Genomic DNA, 19539 nt, shown 5'->3' on the forward strand with positions numbered 1-19539 from the left:
AAGACTGACGAACATTTTTTTAATAATAACATGCTAGAAATACCGAGAACAAGTTAGGGGACGGTCTAATTTACAAGTGGCAACGAAGTTCTTCCTAATTAGCAAGGGGAAGGAGGATCTCTACCCATTTTATTCATTGAGTGGCTGCGGTGAGGCGCGACCCACAACAAAAGAAGGGGGAAAGCTTACTTGGTTTGTTTGCTGTAGCCCGGGGTGAACCTTTTCACTCTAATTTATTATATACGCTTAGCGAAAAGAATGTTTTCTAATACACCTAGGACATGAATTCTATATGAACCAATGGATCGTAACAAGTCGTTAACAATGACTTCCTCTTTCATTACTATGTACCAGGAATCTACCACATTATAAGAGACATTAATGACAGCCATAAGTACAGATTTTTCCCTCTGTATCATTCCAATAGTATCAAACAAATGAAAATAAAGATACGACAACGACATTACTGAACCCGTAGATATTCGCAATGGAAATCAGAGCTCATCACAGGCACAACCAATTAGTTGGTCTTACAGACGAACATTTAACTACTCCTCCTTTATAAAGATTGCAACAATCTTTTATTAAATTTGTAGTCTCCTTATTTGCAGTGTTTGAGGTACAGCAGGGCTCTTCATACAAACGGGAATTTACAAAGTGGAGGAGCCAAGTTAGATGCACCAGATAATCTTAGCAAGTTGTTCCAATTATTGAGCCTCCAGGCATACTAGAGGAAATTCAGGGTCACTCTTTGCTGTCGACAATGCATGCCAACTGGTGCAAGGTTAATGAAATATAAATCCATCCCATTATTCACCTCTCGCTTGTTCTTGGTCGTAGCTATCTGTGGGGGCATAGATAAGAACTAAGAAGCATTAGTCATTTGGAAAAACATGGAAAGTATATTTGCAGACTCCAATTAAGCGCGCTAATTTGTGCTAGCAGAGGAGAAGATTATCATCTAAGGTTTACCTTGTCCTCCAGAAATTTATTTTGTTCACTCAGAAGTTTTTCCTGTAGAGAAGAGTCTAAGGTCATGCCTGCTGTCAAGCGTAGTGTAATGGCAACTTAACTAACATATTAGTTCTGCCTAAAAGTTACAAAAGGTCAGAGACTAGATACTCCATGTTGACTTATGGAAACTCCAAAATTTTAACAGAAGTAGGTAGAGCAGTATACAACAGGAATCCAATCAGTCAGTAGGAGGTGCTGAAATGCAGTCGAAGAATGAAAGAGTTTTCTTTAGAGCAAGTTATTTTCTGTTGTGTAGTTGTCAGAATATATTTTTCACCAAATGGGGGAAAATGACTTCTCTCACTTTCAGCCCCAAGTCATTTTCGTTCAAGAATCACGACTCTTTAAATTCATGGTGCAACTATCCAACACTTGATTATCAATCTTTAAAATTTGAAAAAACTTCACTAGAAGGCAGAGCCATTTTTAATCTTTACTAGATGCTTTTTCTGAACAATATTTCCATTCCCCAACTAGTCATTTGTTGAGAAATGTTTTTGTCATACAAAAATAATTTGGGCCAATAGTAACCAGGACCTACCTTCTCACGGAGACTTTTGATAAATTCAATCATCAAATGCATCTGCATAAAACAAAACTAGTTATATTTTTTTCGAGGATAAAAAAAATGTCAAAATATGCAAATACTCTAAAAATAGATATATAGTAATTAAAGTAAATGGAAGTAAAAGGAGTGGCTGGTGAAATCAGAAAAGAATTTCAAGACGTTGGCTTTTGGACAAGAAAATTAATAAATGACCTGGTGTAAGATCACAAGAGGGATAAAGAATGAGACACACCAAAGTACACGGTGTAAAGTCTAGAAAAAAGTGACAATTTAGTGATATCAATACTTCCCTAGTATCGGGTGACGAAATATAAAGGGCAGAGCTGGTGCTCTTCTGTATATAGTTTAGCACCAGAGTTCTAATAATGCAACTTAAAATAGGGAAGTAAAACGGTACAAAGATACTTGGGGTGACTTTCCTAGATCTGGCTTGCTTAAGAGCAGTTTGTAGTTGATTTTCCAAATGGACAAGGTCAGTCATGCTGAGACCATAAACACCGGGTTCCTCGAGTTGCCTTTCAAATTGAGACAGAAGATCAGTAGTATTCCTTTCAAGAAATGAAAGAGAAGCTTGCTACTGTTTGTAAAAGTTCCCCCATTGTCGTGAAGCTTGCATATTTAGAGTGCTATTTCCACCTCACAAGGACAGATAATTACATTCAGCACTCAAGAACTGTAAATATGACTACTAGAGATATATTGAATAACACACAATGAATTGATAATAAGTTCTAACTACACAAATACCTCTGTGTCCGAAACTTCTGTAGAGTTCTCTTTAGCTGCTTCCACATGGCTGTGGTATCGTTGAACGATCTCTGTCAGACTGAAACTCAGAAAATTGTGAGAGATACAATTATTGATGGGTAAATATGCAATACAAGGCCTATAGTTTGGCTAGATTTTAAACCAAAGTGCTTCAGAAGTTCTGGACAAAATTTATGGTCTTCAGTATCAGTGGGCGCTGGACACTATACGCCGGATTATATGCATCGTCCCTGATTACGAAATTGGTACGCTATAACCCCTACTGCTACTAGTCAATTCTGGATATGAAAAGTGAAATAAATTAGTCAAGTAACCACAAAATCTGTAAATCGCAAATAAGTAAACAGCAGGGCATGCAGCCGTTTTGAAGGAAACAAGTAAACACAGTGTATACGGTCGAAATAGATTTCGGCGTACGTACGTTTGATCAAGTTCGAATGGTAAGCGATCGAAATGTGAGCTCGAAACGAGTTCCGAGGATAGTACAAATAAGCCTCGAGCCCCAAGACCGATAGAGGAATCTGCTCGGTATCATTATCAAGCCCATGGCCAAATCGAACTGCAAGGCAAAGAGAAGGTTGTTGGAGATGCACAGACCGATTGACACTCACCCCAAATGTCGAACTTGAACTCAAGACCAAGGGCTCGACCCAATACCGAGCTCGAGCTAGTATCGAGCTCGCAGACAGGAGTCGTTGCAACCGCACTAGGTGAGAGAATCTTGGCAGGAATCAAGGAAGAGACAATTCATCATGGGTTCTTCACTATATATTTTTAATTATAAATAAAGTAAGACCCCTCTACTATAAAGGGGAATCATTGTAAACACAAGAAGGTTCACACATTGTAAGAAAAGACTACTCCTATTTATTGAAGGATAAATCTGTTAAGCTTGTTTTACTCAGCATACTCACTCTTCTAGTTCAATAATTTATATCTCATTTCTATAGCCAAGAATCTAAATATTTTCACTTCTACGTACGATTTATGTCAAGCTATATCACATATCCTTAGAACTATTTATAAATTCAACTATATCCGATTTTTTAGGTAAACAGTTTGGCGCCCACCGTGGGGCTAAGGATAACAGTGGTTATTTGATACAAATCCATAATACGCTCCAGTTTACAACTCCGAATCAGTAATGGCAAACTCTCGATTTATGGCTTTACCTATCGACCACGAAGCCGGCCTTCAGGATGAAACCAACAACTTGATACCTAGGACCGGAAGGCCACTTAACGATGTCACTGAAGCTCGAGTCGAAGTACCTGAAATCCGAGTCGAAGTACTACTAGATGTCAACTCACAAGTGGCTCTTGAGGCGAACCAGCGTTCCGAACCGGAAAAAAGCATTCAGGGCGGTACTCGATCCGTAGCTCGAGACACCAATAACTTGGAGGAGATCGGAGTCAACTTACGGATGATCTTCGAGATGTTACAAGCCCAGCAAATAGTGATAGCTCAATTGCAGAGCCAAACTCAGGTACAAAGCAGGCCGGAGCCCGATCCGCTTCGAAAAACCACCCACACGAGCAAGAATGGGGGACTACTCCCGAAATTACTAAATTTCTCGAGGAACACACAAAACGAGTCGAAGCCAACGATAAAAAAATAGAAACATATAATTACAGGTTCGATCAGATCCTAGGAGCTCCACCAATGATAAAAGGGCTGGATTCGAAGAAATTCATTCAAAAGCCTTTTCCCTCGAGTGCAGCCCCAAAACCAATCCCCAAAAAATTCGGCATGCCCGAAATTTCCAAATATAACAGTATGACCGATCCTAACGAACATGTCACCTCTTACACGTGTGCCATCAAGGGTAACGATTTGGAAGACGACGAGATCAAATCCGTGTTATTGAAAAAATTCGGAGAGACCCTCTCGAAGGGAGCGATGATTTGGTATCATAATTTGCCCCCAAATTCCATCGATTCTTTTGCCATGTTAGCGGATTTGTTTGTAAAGACACATGATGGTGCCATAAAGGTTGCAACAAGGAAATCGGACCTCTTCAAAGTAAAGCAAAGCGGTAATGAAATGCTGAGGGAGTTCGTGTCCCGATTTCAAATGAAACGCATGGAATTGCCACCCTGTCACAGATAACTGGGCCGTCTAAGATTTCACCCAAGGGTTGAACGAGCAAAGTTCAATAGCATCACATCGGCTGAAGCAAAACTTGATCGAGTATCCAGCAATAACTTGGGTGGATGTACACAACCGATATCAGTCAAAAATCAGGGTCGAAGACGACCAGTTGGGAGCTCCTTCCGGATCCATGCACCAGAACAGGGAAGCTATTAAAAACCAGAGGGATATCGACAGAGAACGAAGGTCGAACAGAGACCGATATCAACCGTACGTTGCAGATCGAATGAACAATGGATCAACGCGCAATTACGCTCGGAACAATCGAAGGAGTGACCGAGGATAAAGTTCTCGGGGGCTTATGAGCAAGAGTGGCTTCGATAAATATGGCGATCCTATAGAGGCACCTCGGCTATCGGAGTACAATTTCAGCGTCGACACATCGGGTATTGTATCGGCGATCGTAAAAATCAAAGATACTAGGTGGCCCAGACCCATGCAAACCGACCCTTCCCAAAGAAACCTGAATTCGATGTGCAAGTATCATGGCACGCATGGCCACATGACCGAGGATTGAACAAAATTAAGAGAAGAAGTAGCCCGCCTATTCGATGAGGGCCACCTTCGAGAGTTCCTCAGTGACCGAGCCAAGAATCACCTCAGAGAGAGGGACGCCGACAAAAAGGATAAACAAGAGGAACCTCTGCATATCATTCATATGATTATCGGTGGGGTCGATACTCCACAGGGACTCGTGCTCAAGTACGGAAAGATACCGGCCACAGGCAAAAAACGAACTCGAGGTTATGTACCCGAGGGCACTTTATCATTCGGAATTGAAGAAGCCGAGGGCATCTCTCAACCTCACAACGACGCTCTGGTAATTTCTATCCTATTAAATAAAGCTCAAGTTAAGCGTGTTTTAGTGGATCCAGGTAGCTCTGAAAATATCATCCGATCTTGGGTAGTGGAGCAGCTCGGTTTGCAGAATCAAGTCGTGCCCGCAGCTCGGGTCTTGAACGATTTCAATATGGCCAGTGAAACGACTAAAGGGGAGATTACTCTACCAGTGAATGTAGCCGGAACCATCCAAAATACCAAATTCCACGTAATCTAAGGGGATATGAGGTACAATGCCCTACTCGAAAGACCTTGGATACACAATATGAAGGCAGTGCCTTCGACCTTCCACCAAGTAATGAAATTTCCTACGTCGGACGGCGTGAAAACAGTATACGGGGAGCAACATGCTGCGAAGGAAATGTTTGCGGTCGATGAGGTAACATTGATACCAACGCTATTGGTCTCGGAAAGATCGAGCGCTAAAGATAGACGAGAAACTAAATAGCAATCACAGCCACCAGTCTCGACCGAACCGGTGGAACAGGAAATAGAGGATGACGAGGAAGAGTTCCTGACACCTCGAGCTTTCATCATCCCCGATGACTCTGACGCCACCAAATCTACGATCGAAGAACTGGAGCAGGTTATATTAATCGAATATCTGCTCGAGAGAAAGGTATACCTGGGAACGGGATTGACCCCCGAACTCAGGGAAAAACTCATTCAATTTCTTATCGATAACATAGACTATTTTTCTTGGTCCTATTTAGACATGGCAGGGATCCTACCATCGATAACAACACACCAGCTGAGCTTGGACCCTAGGTTCAAACCGGTGAAGCAAAAAAGAAGACCTCAGTCCGAGGTAAAAAACACATTTGTAAAGGATGAGGTAACTAAACTTCTCAAAATAGGGTCAATTCGGGAAGTAAAATATCCCGAGTGGTTAGCCAACATAGTTGTAGTCCCTAAAAAGGAGAACAAACTTAGAATGTGCATAGATTATAAAGATCTAAACAAAGCATGCCCCAAAGATTCTTTTTCGCTGCCTAGCATCGATCGCATGATCGATGCCACAGCCGGTCACGAGATCCTTACTTTTCTCGACGCCTACTCTGGGTACAATCAAGTTCGAATGAACCCGTAGGACTAGGAAAAGACTTCATTTATCACCAAGTACGGAACCTATTGCTATAATGTAATGCCATTCGGGCTAAACAACGCATGAGCTACTTACCAACGCCTAGTGAATAAAATGTTCGAAGAACAAATAGGTAAGTCGATGGAAGTTTACATTGATGACATGCTAGTTAAGTCTCTGCGCGCAGAGGACCATTTGACTCCTTTGCAGGAAACGTTCAAGATCTTAAGAAAATACAACATGAAGCTCAACCCCGAGAAATGTGCTTTCGGGGTTGGATCGGGCAAGTTCCTTGGTTTCATGGCATCGAAATGGGGAATCGAGATCAACCCCGACAAAATTAAGGCCATCGAAGACATCACCGTCGTGGATAGCGTGAAAGCAGTACAAAGGCTGACCAGGCGGATAGCTGCCTTAGGCCGATTCATTTCAAGGTCATTAGATCGAAGCCACAAATTCTTCTCTCTACTCAAAAGTAAGAATGATTTTGCCTGGACCCCGGAATGCCAAGAGGCACTAGAACAATTGAAGCGGTACCTATCGAGCCCACCACTACTTCACACTCCGAGGACAGATGAGAAGCTGTACTTATACTTGGCGGTATCGGAAATCGCGCTAAGCGGCGTCCTAATTCGAGAAGAGCAAGGCACACAGTTTCCTGTTTATTATATAAGTCAGACCTTAGGGGAAGTAGAGACTAGATACCCTCACTTAGAGAAATTAGCACTTGTACTAATAGGCGCCTCTAGAAAGTTAAGACCATACTTTCAATGTCATCCCATATGTGTTTTGACCACCTACCCACTTCGCAATATTTTGCACAAGCCCGAACTATCGGGTCGATTGGCCAAATGGGCCGTCGAACTCAGTGGGTATGATATCGAATATCAACCCCGTACGACCATCAAGTCCCAAATTTTAGCGGATTTCGTGGCCGATTTCACGCCAACCCTCGTACCCGAAGTTGAAAAGGAACTCTTGTTAAAATCGGGTACGTCGTCGGGGGTTTGGACCCTCTACACATATGATGCTTCAAATATGAAGGGGTCCGGGCTTGGCATCATACTGAAACTTCCCACAGGTGGCATTATTAGACAATCCTTCAAAACCACTAGATTAACTAACAATGAGGCCGAGTACGAGGCCATGATTGCAGGTCTCGAGCTAGCTAAAAGCCTGGGAGTAGAAGTCCTTGAAGCCAAATGTGACTCTTTACTAGTGGTAAACTAAGTAAACAAAACTTTCGAGGTTCGAGAAGATAGGATGCAAAGGTATTTGGACAAATTACAGGTAACTCTACACCGTTTCAAATAATGGACCCTACAACATGTGCCTCGAGAACAAAACTGTGAGGCCGATGCACTCACAAATTTGGGATCGTCGGTCGAGGAATATAAGATCAACTCAGGGACTGTCGTTCAACTCTCGAGATTTGTAACAGAGGATGGACATGCCGAAATAAATTCCACGAGCTTAACCTGGGATTGGAGGAATAAGTATATTGAATATTTAAAGAACGGAAAACTCCCATCGAACCCTAAAGAATCGAGGGTTCTACTAACCAAGGCTGCTCAATTCATGCTGGTTGAAGATGGAACATTATACAGAAGGACGTTCGACGGACCACTGGCGGTATGTTTGGGACCAGGAGACACCGATTATGTTTTACGAGAGGTCCATGAGGGCACTTGTGGAAACCACTCCGGTGCCAAACCATTAATTCACAAAATCATCAGCGTAGGGTACTACTGGGATAGAATAGAGAAGGACACTAAGGAGTTCGTTCGAAAATGTGATAAATGTCAAAGGTTTGCACCGATGATCCATCAACCCGGAGAGCAGCTTCATTCGGTCATTTCTCCATGGCCATTCATGAAATGGGAAATGGATATCATCGATCCTCTACCATCAGCCCCAGGTAAAGGTAAATTCATTTTGTTTTTGACTGACTATTTCTCTAAATGGGTTGAAGCACAGGCGTTTGAAAAAGTGAGAGAAAAAGAGGTTATAGATTTCATCTGGGACCACATCGTGCAACGATTTGGGATACCAGCAGAAATAACATGCGACAATGGTAGACAGTTTATCGGCGGTAAAGTTACAAAATTCCTCGAAGACCATATCATCCTAGCTGGAACGGACAGACCGAATCATCGAACAAGATTATCATCCAAAACATAAATAAAAGATTGAACGAAGATAAAGGAAAGTGGAGAGAAATTTTGCCCGAAGTCCTTTGGGCATATCGGACAACATCTAAATCCAGTACAGGAGCAACCCCATTTTCCCTAGTGTATGGATTCGAAGCTCTAATTCCGGTCGAAGTCGGGGAACCAAGCGCAAGGTTCCGACATACATCAGAAGAATCGAACTACGAGGTAATGAATACTAGCCTCGAATTATTAGATGAAAAATGAGAGGCGGCACTGGTTCAAATGGCTGCACAAAAATAACGAATCGAAAGGTACTACAATAGAAGAACCAACCTTCGCCATTTCAAGGCCGGGGACTTAGTCCTAAGGAAGGTCACTGTCAACACTAGAGATCCTAGTGAAGGGAAGCTCGGCCCAAATTGGGAAGGACCCTATCAAGTCCTCGAAATAATCGGGAAAGGGTCTTATAAACTTGGAGCAATGGATGGAAAACCATTACCAAACAATTGGAACATATCGCTTCTCAAACGATATTACTGTTAAGGTATGATTTTCTCCTCTATCGTCTATATACGTATATTCGACACTAACTCATTGCAGGAATTCAACGAAAAACATCAAGAACTCTGGTTTCAAAGCACGCGTTGTACTCTTTTTCCCTTAAACTTGGCTTTTATCCCCAAATGGGTTTTTCCGGCAAGGTTTTTAACGAGACAACAACTATGTGCTACCCGGGGACAAATCAATAATATCCGAGGCTTCTTCATAATCAACCTCCAATACTGGGGGGCTAACTACCAAGCAAATAAATCAAGTTTGGCACAAGAAAGTTGCTCCATATCAAATTCATGACAAACAGGGTCTTGATAGAGAAATGTGTAAGGGCCAAATGGTCAAAACGAACCATGTCCACGTAGTTTTGCTCGAACTCTGGCACAAGATACAAACACATGTGTAATGACTTAAAAAGGAGAACTTCTTTTTCAGATATCTCATACTTTGAAAAGATTTTCCTGCTTCATGATTCAAACAGGCTTAAAGGCCAACCACCATCAAAGGGATTTTTGATACAAGCGATCGTAAAAGTCCTACGGGCTAAGATATTTTGAGTTCGAGTTCAAAGCAATCGCTCACTCAATTATTAAAGCGTAAAGGCTATCTTACTTCGAGTTCGAGCAATCACTCACTCGGTCATAAAAAGCCTACGGGCTAAGATATTCTGAGTTAGAGTTCGAAACAAACACTCTCTCAATTATTAAAGCCTAAAGGCTATCTTACTTCGAGTTCGATCAATCACTCAGTCGGTCATAAAAGGCCTACGGGCTAAGATATTCTGAGTTCAAAACAAACACTCACTCAATTATTAAAGCCTAAAGGCTATCTTACTTCGAGTTCGAGCAATCACTCACTCGGTCATAAAAAGCCTACGGGCTAAGATATTCTGAGTTCGAGTTCGAAACAATCACTCACTCAATTATTAAAGCCTAAAGGCTATCCTACTTCGAGTTCGAGCAATCACTCACTCAATTATTAAAACCTAAGGGTTATTTTACTTCGAGTCCGAGCAATCACTCACTGGATCATAAACGTTTACGGGTAATATACTTTGAGTTCGAGTTCGAAACAATCACTCACTCAATTATCAAAGCCTAAGGGCTATCTCATGTCAAATTAGAACGTTCACATGACTACTAAGCCTGTGGGCTACTTTAATTTTTCGAGTTCGGGCAAGCGCCCACCCGACCACTAAGCTTGTGAGCTACTTTAATTTCGAGCTCAAGCGAACACTCACTCGGACATAAAGGCTATGAAATCACCTAAATCCTCATGAAAACATCCACAAAGCATAAATGAAATCTTCACGAAGCAAGTCAGTAAAAGAAAAAGATATTTGTATAGATATACAAGGATGGTTTATATAAATAAATCAGACATAGAAACTAAGGGCTAAGCTTCTGGGTTATCATCGATAGCGGTCTTTTCTCCACCGGGCTCCCCCCATCTTCGGACTCGCTCTTGCTACCATTATCATCATCGCCATCATCGCCATCAGAAGCCAGGGCTTCAGCTTCAGCTTCGAGTTCTTTAGCCCTTTTTATCTCTTCAGCAAGGTCGAAACCTCGAGCGTATATCTCCTCGAGGTGTCTCCCTCCGAGACCGACACTTAGCAAGTTCGGCAACCCAATGTGCTCGAGTGTCGGCAGTATCCGCTGCCTTTCTTGCCTCCATTTTAGCAGCCTAAGCATCGGCCCGATACACGACAATGGACTTGTCCGCCATGTCTTTCGATGACTCAACCTCCGCCTTGACCTCAGCAAGCCGTGTTTCAAGCTCCTCGATCCTCTTGGCCTGATCCAAACCCTTTTGCTTGACGCTTCGAAGCTGAACATCGGCCGATAATAATTTGGCCAAGATATTTTCTTTTTCTGCAGCCAGGTGGTTGATAGTCTACTTCCACCGATCACATTCGGTCTTAATTTGATCGACTTCTTCCCGAAACAACCCGATCTTTTCAACCTTTTGCTACAGTTGAGATAACGAAGGGTTAGCTTCCACAGTTGGGTCAAACCCATACTCTAACAGAACGAGGCTCACATGCTTATCTAGTTCGGCCTCTTCTTCACGAGCCTTAGCCAAATCTGCTTGGAGGTCCTTTATAGCCTCGTCTTTTTGGCTGCAAAGAAGCCACAGAGCATCTCTCTCCCCCGAGACCTTCTGAAGCTCTATCTCACACTGGCTGAGGTCAACTCGAAACCTGCTTATGGCCTGTACAGTAGGGAAAAAACACAAGTCAAGTTTAGAAAATAATGAAGAAACCAAGCACAGTAAAATCACTACCCGAGAAATGAAACGTTGGGCCTCTTCTAGGAGAAGAGAAGCGTCACTAATATTGGAGGCATCATCGACTCCAGTAAAGCAATCCCAAAAAGGGTCCCCTACACTAGAGCCTCCGCCTATATCGGGAGTCTTCAATTCTCGAGCTTCCTGTAACGCCTCCTCAGAAAAGGTCGGAAGAGAAGGCAAATAACCCACTATCATAGTCCCAAGAGAATCGCTCGGAACACTCTGATCGAGACTCGGGGTATCGGAACTGACCCCGACCGGCATAGCCGTCATCGTCTTAGAAGGTCTGGCGACCTCGATGGCTTTCGCAAATCGGATCACTAAAGCCGAGGCATCATCATCTTCTTCTTCTTCTTCTTCTTCTCTCAGTCGTTGGACCGAGTCTGTTAAAAGAGCGATTGGGATCCTCTGACCGAGAGACAGCTTTTCGCTTTTTATCTTTCCCGAGTTCTGGGACTGGGGACTTGGTTCCTTTCTCACCACTCGAAGGCCTCAAAACGGCATCCTTGGTTACACTTGCACGAAAGGAATCGGTAATGGATGGAGCATAAAAAACATTTCGAAGAACACGAGAAGTGACCCTTACCGTGATTCTTGGCCTCCCATCTACCTTTTGCCAAATCACGCCAAGCGCGTTCGGCATAAGAGGAAGTTGAGGCTAGCTTTCGAACCTAATCCTCGAGGTCGGGTACCGCTTGTGGCATCCAAGGGGCAGTTGTATATCGTAGAAAGATATCAAATAGAATCAGAAAAAATATGAAAAGCAACGCCTTATGAAAACCACTTACGGTCGAAATTCCATTCCTCGGGGAACGACATCTTCTCTTCCGGAATGAGGTCATGGGTCCTTACCCGAATATAACGGCCCATCCAACCCCGATCCTTGTTTTCATCGATGCTCGACATTAAAGATTTCGATACCCGACGATGAATCCTGATTCATCCTTGAAAGATTTGAGGCCGATACAATCGTATGAGGTGATTTAGGGTGAAATCCAGCCCCCCGACCTTGTTGGAGAAGAAACTAAGTAAGGTTACTATGCGCCATAGAGAAGGATGAATTTGACCTAGGGTGACCTAATATCTTTTACAAAAATCAATGATCACTGGGTCGACAGGACTCAACGTGAAGGGGTAAGTATAAACACTTAAATACCCCTCCACATGAGTGATGACGCTCTCTTCCGGAGAGGGAATTTGCAGCACAACCTCGGGACCCCAATTGCAGTCTTTCCTCACAGCCTTGAGATGGCCCTCTGTTATGGAGCACATGTACATCGACACATGCTCACATCGACCCGGAACCAACGAAGGATTTTCAATCTTAAAATCAATCTTCAGAGTACACGGGCCAGGAACATACTCATGGAGAGGCGGCTCCACCGGCGCCTTGTCGTCGGACGGCCGTGAAGAGGAAGCTTCCTTCTAAGGTACGGTTTTTGAAGTTTTTGCCATTGATGCAAGAGAAAGAAAAGAAAAGGAAGATGAAAGGTTGATGGTTCCAAACACTGATGAAGGTAGCTCTACAAGCGGCGAAATAGAGGCAGAAAGAGTAAGAAAATTTATTAGATTGAAGATGTAAAAGTGGTAAATGATAAATGGAAGGGCTATTTATATGTTTATTCCGTGGTGGTTCAGTGTCAGCGGTGGCTGACCACCGTCTGACATGCATTAAATACCTTGAAAGACTAAATCGACTGGACAACTGTCACATACGTCACGATCGAGCCCAGTGAAAACGTCATCCGATCGAGCCGTCGAAAATTATGTCGTTTCTCATCACATTCTTCCTGAGAAACGAGAGGACTATCTGTATACGGTCGAAATAGATTTAGGCCTCCGTACGTTTGATCGAGTTCGAATGGTAAGCGATCGAAGTGTGAGCTCGAAACGAGTTCCGAGGATTATATAAACAAGCCTCGAGCTCCAAGACCGATAGAGGAATCGGCTCGGTATCATTATCAAGCCCATGGCCAAATCGAACCGCAAGGCAAAGAGAAGATTATCGGAGATGCACAGACCGATAGACACTCACCCCGAAAGTCAAACTCGAACTCAAGACCAAGGGCTCGACCCAATACCGAGCTCACACACAGGAGTCGTTGCAACCGCACTAGGGGAGAGAATCTTGGCATGAATCGAGGAAGAGACAATTTATCATGGGTTCTCCACTATATATTTTTTTATTATAAATAAAGTAAGACACCTCTACTATAAAGGTGGGAATTCTTGTAAGCACAAGCAGGTTCACACATTGTAAGAAAAGACTACTCTTATTTATTGAAGGATAAATCACTTAAGCTCGTTTTACTCCGCATACTTACTCTTCTAGTTCAATAATTTATATCCCATTTCTATAGCCGAGAATCTAAATATTTCCACTTCTACGTACGATTTATGTCAAGCTATATCACATATCCTTAAAACTAATTATAAATTTAACTATATCCGACTTTTCGGGTAAACACATAGAAAACTAGTGGAAACTACTCAGAATGTCACGAGACATAAATTCAAATTTTTTTTGGTCCCTGGATATGAGAACTTGGCCACAATTGGTGCTATGACTTGTTTAGTTACACAACATTTGATCTTATTGAAGATGACAACTCAAGTTTGAATAGAACTCGGCATTTTGGGAAAGAAAGGAATTATCAGCTCTTCTATCTCCTTCATTTTGTTTTTCCCAGAGCAAGTTCCGTAATAGCACCTCAGTGTTTCTCTTCAAGCCACTGCAGTGTTTTGGCATCTATCTGGACGATCCCATTTATCATCGATGTTTTTGTTTTCTCATAATTTTTTGTCCCATCCTAAGGAGAGAAAGGCAAAATAGGAAATAGGAAAACATTGCAACCTTACTCAGACAACACAAAAAGGAGATGATTGAACCCAGCTCTAGATTTTTTTTAGATATGCAAGGAAACGACTGTGAAGAGAAGACACGTTGGCCAATGTGGACTTTACAACAACAACAACAACCCCAGCTTGATCCCACTCAACGTGAACATTCTGTCTAGTTATTTCAGTCCCTAGATACCAATGTGTTGTACCCTTCAATTAGAATATAATCAGAGACATCCAGATGTTGTGGTAAATTCACCACTTTAGAGTATGCTCGTAATCACCTAAGTAATGCGATACGTAAAATCACAAGCAGCAAGCGAAATCCCAGCCTAGCACAATTTGAGTGTCTATATTCTGTCCTCTTTTACTAGTTTTGTTCTGATTGGTTACAAGTATGTGACCCTTGCCAAGGATAAAGATGCTGAATGATACGAGATTAAAAGAGAAGGCAAAAGGATTACTACGAGGTATACTCTATATGAAGTATGGTTTAAGGAATCTAAAAGATACATTATTTTCACTGATGATTTCTGCCAGTAACTTCGCAGAATTAGTTTTATTAGACCAATATCTGGATGATACAACCAGATAGGTAGAGAAATGGTACCTAAGAGGCTTTGAAAGATTGATTCAAATGTTCTTTAGATGTTGTCTGATTTGTTTTCTTATTTTTTTTTAAGATTAAGATGTATGGTTGTGATCGTTTCCAACTATTAGAATATAGACTCTAGATCTGGATATTTAAGATTGTTTTTTCTGAACGTGTATAGTCTATATTACTGGGAAATAAATAGTTAAATAAAATAATAATTACAAAGTAAATATTTTCAAGATCCATGTCGAGTGTTTCTGTCAATTGATCAAATTTTCTGTGGTGAATTGTTGATTTCGAACTTAGCTCCTTTTACGTGTTTGTCGATTTTAACCTGTGTCTTTTTTCATCTTTGTCGATTTCAATCTATGTCGTTCCCATACATCTTTGTTAGTGAGTTCCTCTTGTTATGAAGAAATTTTGTGGTGAAATATTGATTTTGGACATGACTCTTTTTTCATCTTTGTTCCTCTTGTTATGAGGAAATCTTATGGTGATTTTTTTGAGAAGGTAAAGTAATTTATAGATAAACTAGCACAAAGGGTGTGCTATTACAACTATGGTGGATTATTAATTTCAGACAAGACCCTTTTCTCTTAGTCGTCTTCTTCTTCTTCTTTGTTTTAAAAGAGACGAGAAATGGTGACAATTGTCTAGATAAAACCGTCCGAAGATATTCTATGCATGGTGTGATATTATCCGCTTTAAGCCAAGCCAACACGGTTTTCCTAAAAGGCCTCGCACCATTAAGAGTATCCAACTATTTATAAGTAGCTTCTTCTTTTTTCTACTTTTTCATATGTGACTTTGTTCACGAACGCCAAACGATCTCTCTCTACTAAGTTCCACATGACTCATTACTATTCGTGGGGTAATTTGGAGATTTATTGTGTGTCACTCACAGGATCCGAGTATTTACAGTCACCGAAGACCAAAGGATGATATACATCTTCAAAGATACGGGTAATGGTCGTAAATCGGTCCGTAGATGGGCAAAGGCACCAAGACGCCCCACACTGGACTCTGCCATCTCCATACTCATCTCGCCAAACCATTGGCTCTGATACTAGTTGTTGGGCTAAAAAGATCGAAAGATACTGTTAACATAGTGTGATATTATCAACTTTTGGCCAAGCGTGCACGATTCTTCCTACATGACCTCACAACATTAAGAGTATCTAACTCTTATAAGTAGAAGATGCAACTAATTCAAATCTCATTCAAAGGAAATAAGTAGTCACATGGGGGGGGGGGGGGAGAAATGCAGTTAATTGACTGAGATATAAATGGGAAAGATCTCGATGTTAACAAGAGGAACAAAAACACAGGAGGCTCCACTTAAAGTTTTATGTTACTAGTAGTAGTGACACCTTTTAAGTTGAACTTCGCAAGATGTATGGAGGTGGGTTAAGGAAAACAACATTTTTTTCTGTCCTATTATGAGAAGCTTCTGATTAAGGAGGAGCCTGTTTTTTCAGTTGGCTAGTTGCGCGACGGGTGATCTTGACAGTAACGAACTTGAGGAAGATGAAGATTACCTATGTTAGTTGCTGTTTTATGTGCAAAGATTTAGGAGAAGATGTGAATCAGCTCCTTCTGCAATGTCGGGTAGCGTCTCATTTGTGTGTACATTTGCTTTAGGTCCTATATTTTCTAGGAGTTGTTTTAGCCCTATCAAAGATTTTTATGTCGACAATACTCCTCATCAACCCCACAAAGATAGGAGTTGTGATGGAATCTACTATCTCCAGTGACAAGCTCCCTTGATCCTCTTCGAAGTGTGTTCTTATACGTTATAGATGTTAATATGAAATATCTTGAACTTTAATTATAAAGGCATGTGCGAAACCTCCTTAGAAAATCGACATGACAAAAGCACATATGAACAAAGAACAATCATGACACCATAAGTTTCAAAAGTCTTTTTTTCTTTCTTGAATTGTGTCTATTTAAACTTTTCCATGTTTGTTGCTTTTTGCAATTTTGGCTTTAAGAAACACTGCGATAAATATTATCTCCCTTTATGCAATGAGTTGCTGCACCACTCTCGAGGCCAAGAGCTTGTTCCAAGCAAACCCATCCCACCCAAGCATAGATCACAGCTTTCTGATAGAGATACGCACTACCATGGATGGGTAAATTGATTTAAATCTCAACAAGGCATATGCTATCGTAACCCGTAGAATATCCATGGATGAACTAATACATAAAGCTTTTCTCATAAATTTCAGTTTGGCGTTTAAGAACAAGATCTTAACAAGGCTCTATGCACTGCAATCCATGGATGAACTACTTCAAGGAGCCTTCCTGATCCATTTTAGTTTGGCGTTCCCTATATGCAAACACTTGATAATTGACACGAATGGAAAGGTCAAGAGACACTCCACGAGTTGCTCTGTAAATACATAGTAAACGACATATTTGTGATTTTCCTTGTTGGCTTCTCTTCAAATGTAGACTGGCAGTACCAATAGACATCCACCGTCTACTTCAATCTTACAACACCACCTAGGATAACTTGACAAGGAGACTAGGGAACTTTACTAAGCAGCTACTTTCCTATACGAAAACCAACACCACCCGTAAATCTGGCATAGAAAAAAGTAGTGACTATCTGCAAACTTATTACCTCCAAGAAGGATAACCGCTATAAATCAACGGCGGCTGACATGCATTTAATGTCATTATGACATCACTGACGAGATGCTTCGGATGTTTTGACATTTCTACCGTGATGTGTCGAAGTGAGAATCGGGAGCTCATGTCGTTTTTCGTCATTTACTCTCCTAGAGATGAGGGGACTATCTGTATACATGTAAAATCGGGCTAATGGTACACTCCGATCTCCGACAAAATAAGTCAAGCTTGAAACATGATGACAGGGGATCGAAATCACAGTCTCATCGAGTCACGGTTCGGAATCGGTCTTAGCCTTAAACGAATTCGAAGAACATTATCGGGCAATCAAGCACGGCCAACGGAGGGTCGTTATATCCTGGACCGACCGGGGATCTCGGCACGTATCGATGAAGAACCGACAATCAGTTAATCAGAGAATTTTTTACCTTTTGTAGTATTGTACTTAGAGTAGGATTCTCCTACTATATACAGGGGGTCTGATAATTCATTAAACAAATGGTAACACATATTCCAAAGCAATATATTATTATTTTCTCTGTTATTAGCTCTTTTTCTTGTTCATCAGTGCTGGCCATAGCGAGCCCGGATCGAGGGCGAAAGTTTCGCTAAGGCTTAATTTATCCTCCTTGTGTGGTTTGAATCCATCTTATCTTTGTCTGTTCAATTTTACTTAATACACCGCTTTGTATCAAATTCGCGTATCCTTAAAACCATTTATAAATTTAATTATTATTTGATTTTGAGGGTAAACAGTTTGGCGCCCACCGTGTGGCTAAGGATAATAGCGGCAATTTGATACAAATTCTCATAACACACTCTATTTTATACTTATTCTTTGGAGTATCTTTGATTCCAGGTTAAGGTTGAAATGTCGAACTCCGAGTCTGCCTCTCTAAACGTGGATGCCGAATCCGGCCACCATGGCGAGAACAACAACGTAGCACCCAGTAAGGAGGTGTCCCCCGTCGATATCGGCGAAGTTCTAGTCGCGGACCCGATCGATGCTAGCTCGTATGTGGCCATCAATGCAAATATGCCTACCGATCGTGAGAACAACGTCTGTAGGGAAGTCCGATCGATTGCCCAAAATACGCACAAAGGTAAAGATGATGGGATCAATTTATAGGTGATCTTCGAAATCCTACAGGCTCAACAGGCAGCGATAGCCCAGTTGTATAACCAAAGCCACGCGCCAAGCAGAATTGAGCCTGAGCCATTCCGTGAAGTCACCTACAGAAATGAACCAGTCACGGAGAGGCCGAACAGAAATGAATCAAGGACCAACCCCGAGATCATAAATATGCTCGAGGAGCTGACAAAATGGATAGAATCGGGAGAGAAGAGATTCGGTAGAAAAGAAAATCGAAGCCAATGACAAAAAGGTGGAAACTTACAATTCCAGGGTCGACCAAATCCTAGGGGCACTGCCGATATTAAAAGGCCTGGATTCCAAGAAGTTTGTTCAAAAACCTTTTCCTCCAAGAGAAGATCCGAAGCCGATCCCTAAGAAGTTCCACATGCCCGAGATTCCTAAGTACAACGGAGTAACCGACCCAAATGAGCATATGACCTCCTACACATGCTCCATCAAAGGGAACGATTTGGAGGATGATGAGATCGAGTTTGTCCTGCTGAAAAAGTTCGGGGAAACTCTGTCAAAGGGAGTTATGATATGGTATCACAACCTACCTCCTAATTCCATTGACTCATTTGCTATGCTTGCACATTCCTTTGTAAAAGCACACGCCGGGGCTATCAAGGTCGAGACCAGGAAGTCAGACCTTTTCAAAGTGAAACAGATGGATAATGAGATGATAAGAGAATTCGTGTTCCGGTTTCGAATGGAACGGATGGACCTGCCTCCGATCGCGGACGATTGGTCCATTCAGGCCTTCACTCAAGGACTCAATGTTCGAAGCTCGTTGGCTTCACAACAATTGAAACAATATCTGGTAGAATACCCGACTGTTACTTGGGACGACGTACATAATCGGTATCAATCAAAAATCAAGGTCGAAGATGATCATCTTGGGGCCCCTTC

The 19539-nt window shown here is 41.9% G+C and overlaps 1 protein-coding gene across 1 annotated transcript; it reads right to left on the reverse strand.

The window, feature by feature from the left end:
• Positions 1-467: 467 nt before the first annotated feature.
• Positions 468-17582, reverse strand: LOC142178408 (agamous-like MADS-box protein AGL27). The gene is made up of 7 exons (XM_075247749.1): positions 17488-17582; positions 2330-2408; positions 2160-2208; positions 1998-2104; positions 1556-1597; positions 973-1014; positions 468-844 (listed from the first exon to the last, which is right to left on the reverse strand). Exons 1-7 carry the CDS (start codon positions 17580-17582, stop codon positions 728-730), a joined length of 531 nt encoding a protein of 176 aa, XP_075103850.1. The 3' UTR covers positions 468-727.
• Positions 17583-19539: the final 1957 nt, after the last annotated feature.

The sequence above is a fragment of the Nicotiana tabacum genome, chromosome 24 (genome assembly GCF_000715075.1).
Source record: "Nicotiana tabacum cultivar K326 chromosome 24, ASM71507v2, whole genome shotgun sequence".
NCBI lineage: Eukaryota > Viridiplantae > Streptophyta > Magnoliopsida > Solanales > Solanaceae > Nicotiana > Nicotiana tabacum.

Coding starts and splice junctions, on each gene's coding strand:
- LOC142178408 (XM_075247749.1), bottom strand. CDS start 17,582: ATGTCAAAACATCCGAAGCATCTCGTCAGTGATGTCATAATGACATTA. Junction 2,105..2,159: donor GGGGGAACTTTTACAAACAG/TAGCAAGCTTCT, acceptor TTCTGTCTCAAT/TTGAAAGGCAACTCGAGGAA. Junction 1,015..1,555: donor TCAAAAGTCTCCGTGAGAAG/GTAGGTCCTGGT, acceptor TCTTCTCTACAG/GAAAAACTTCTGAGTGAACA.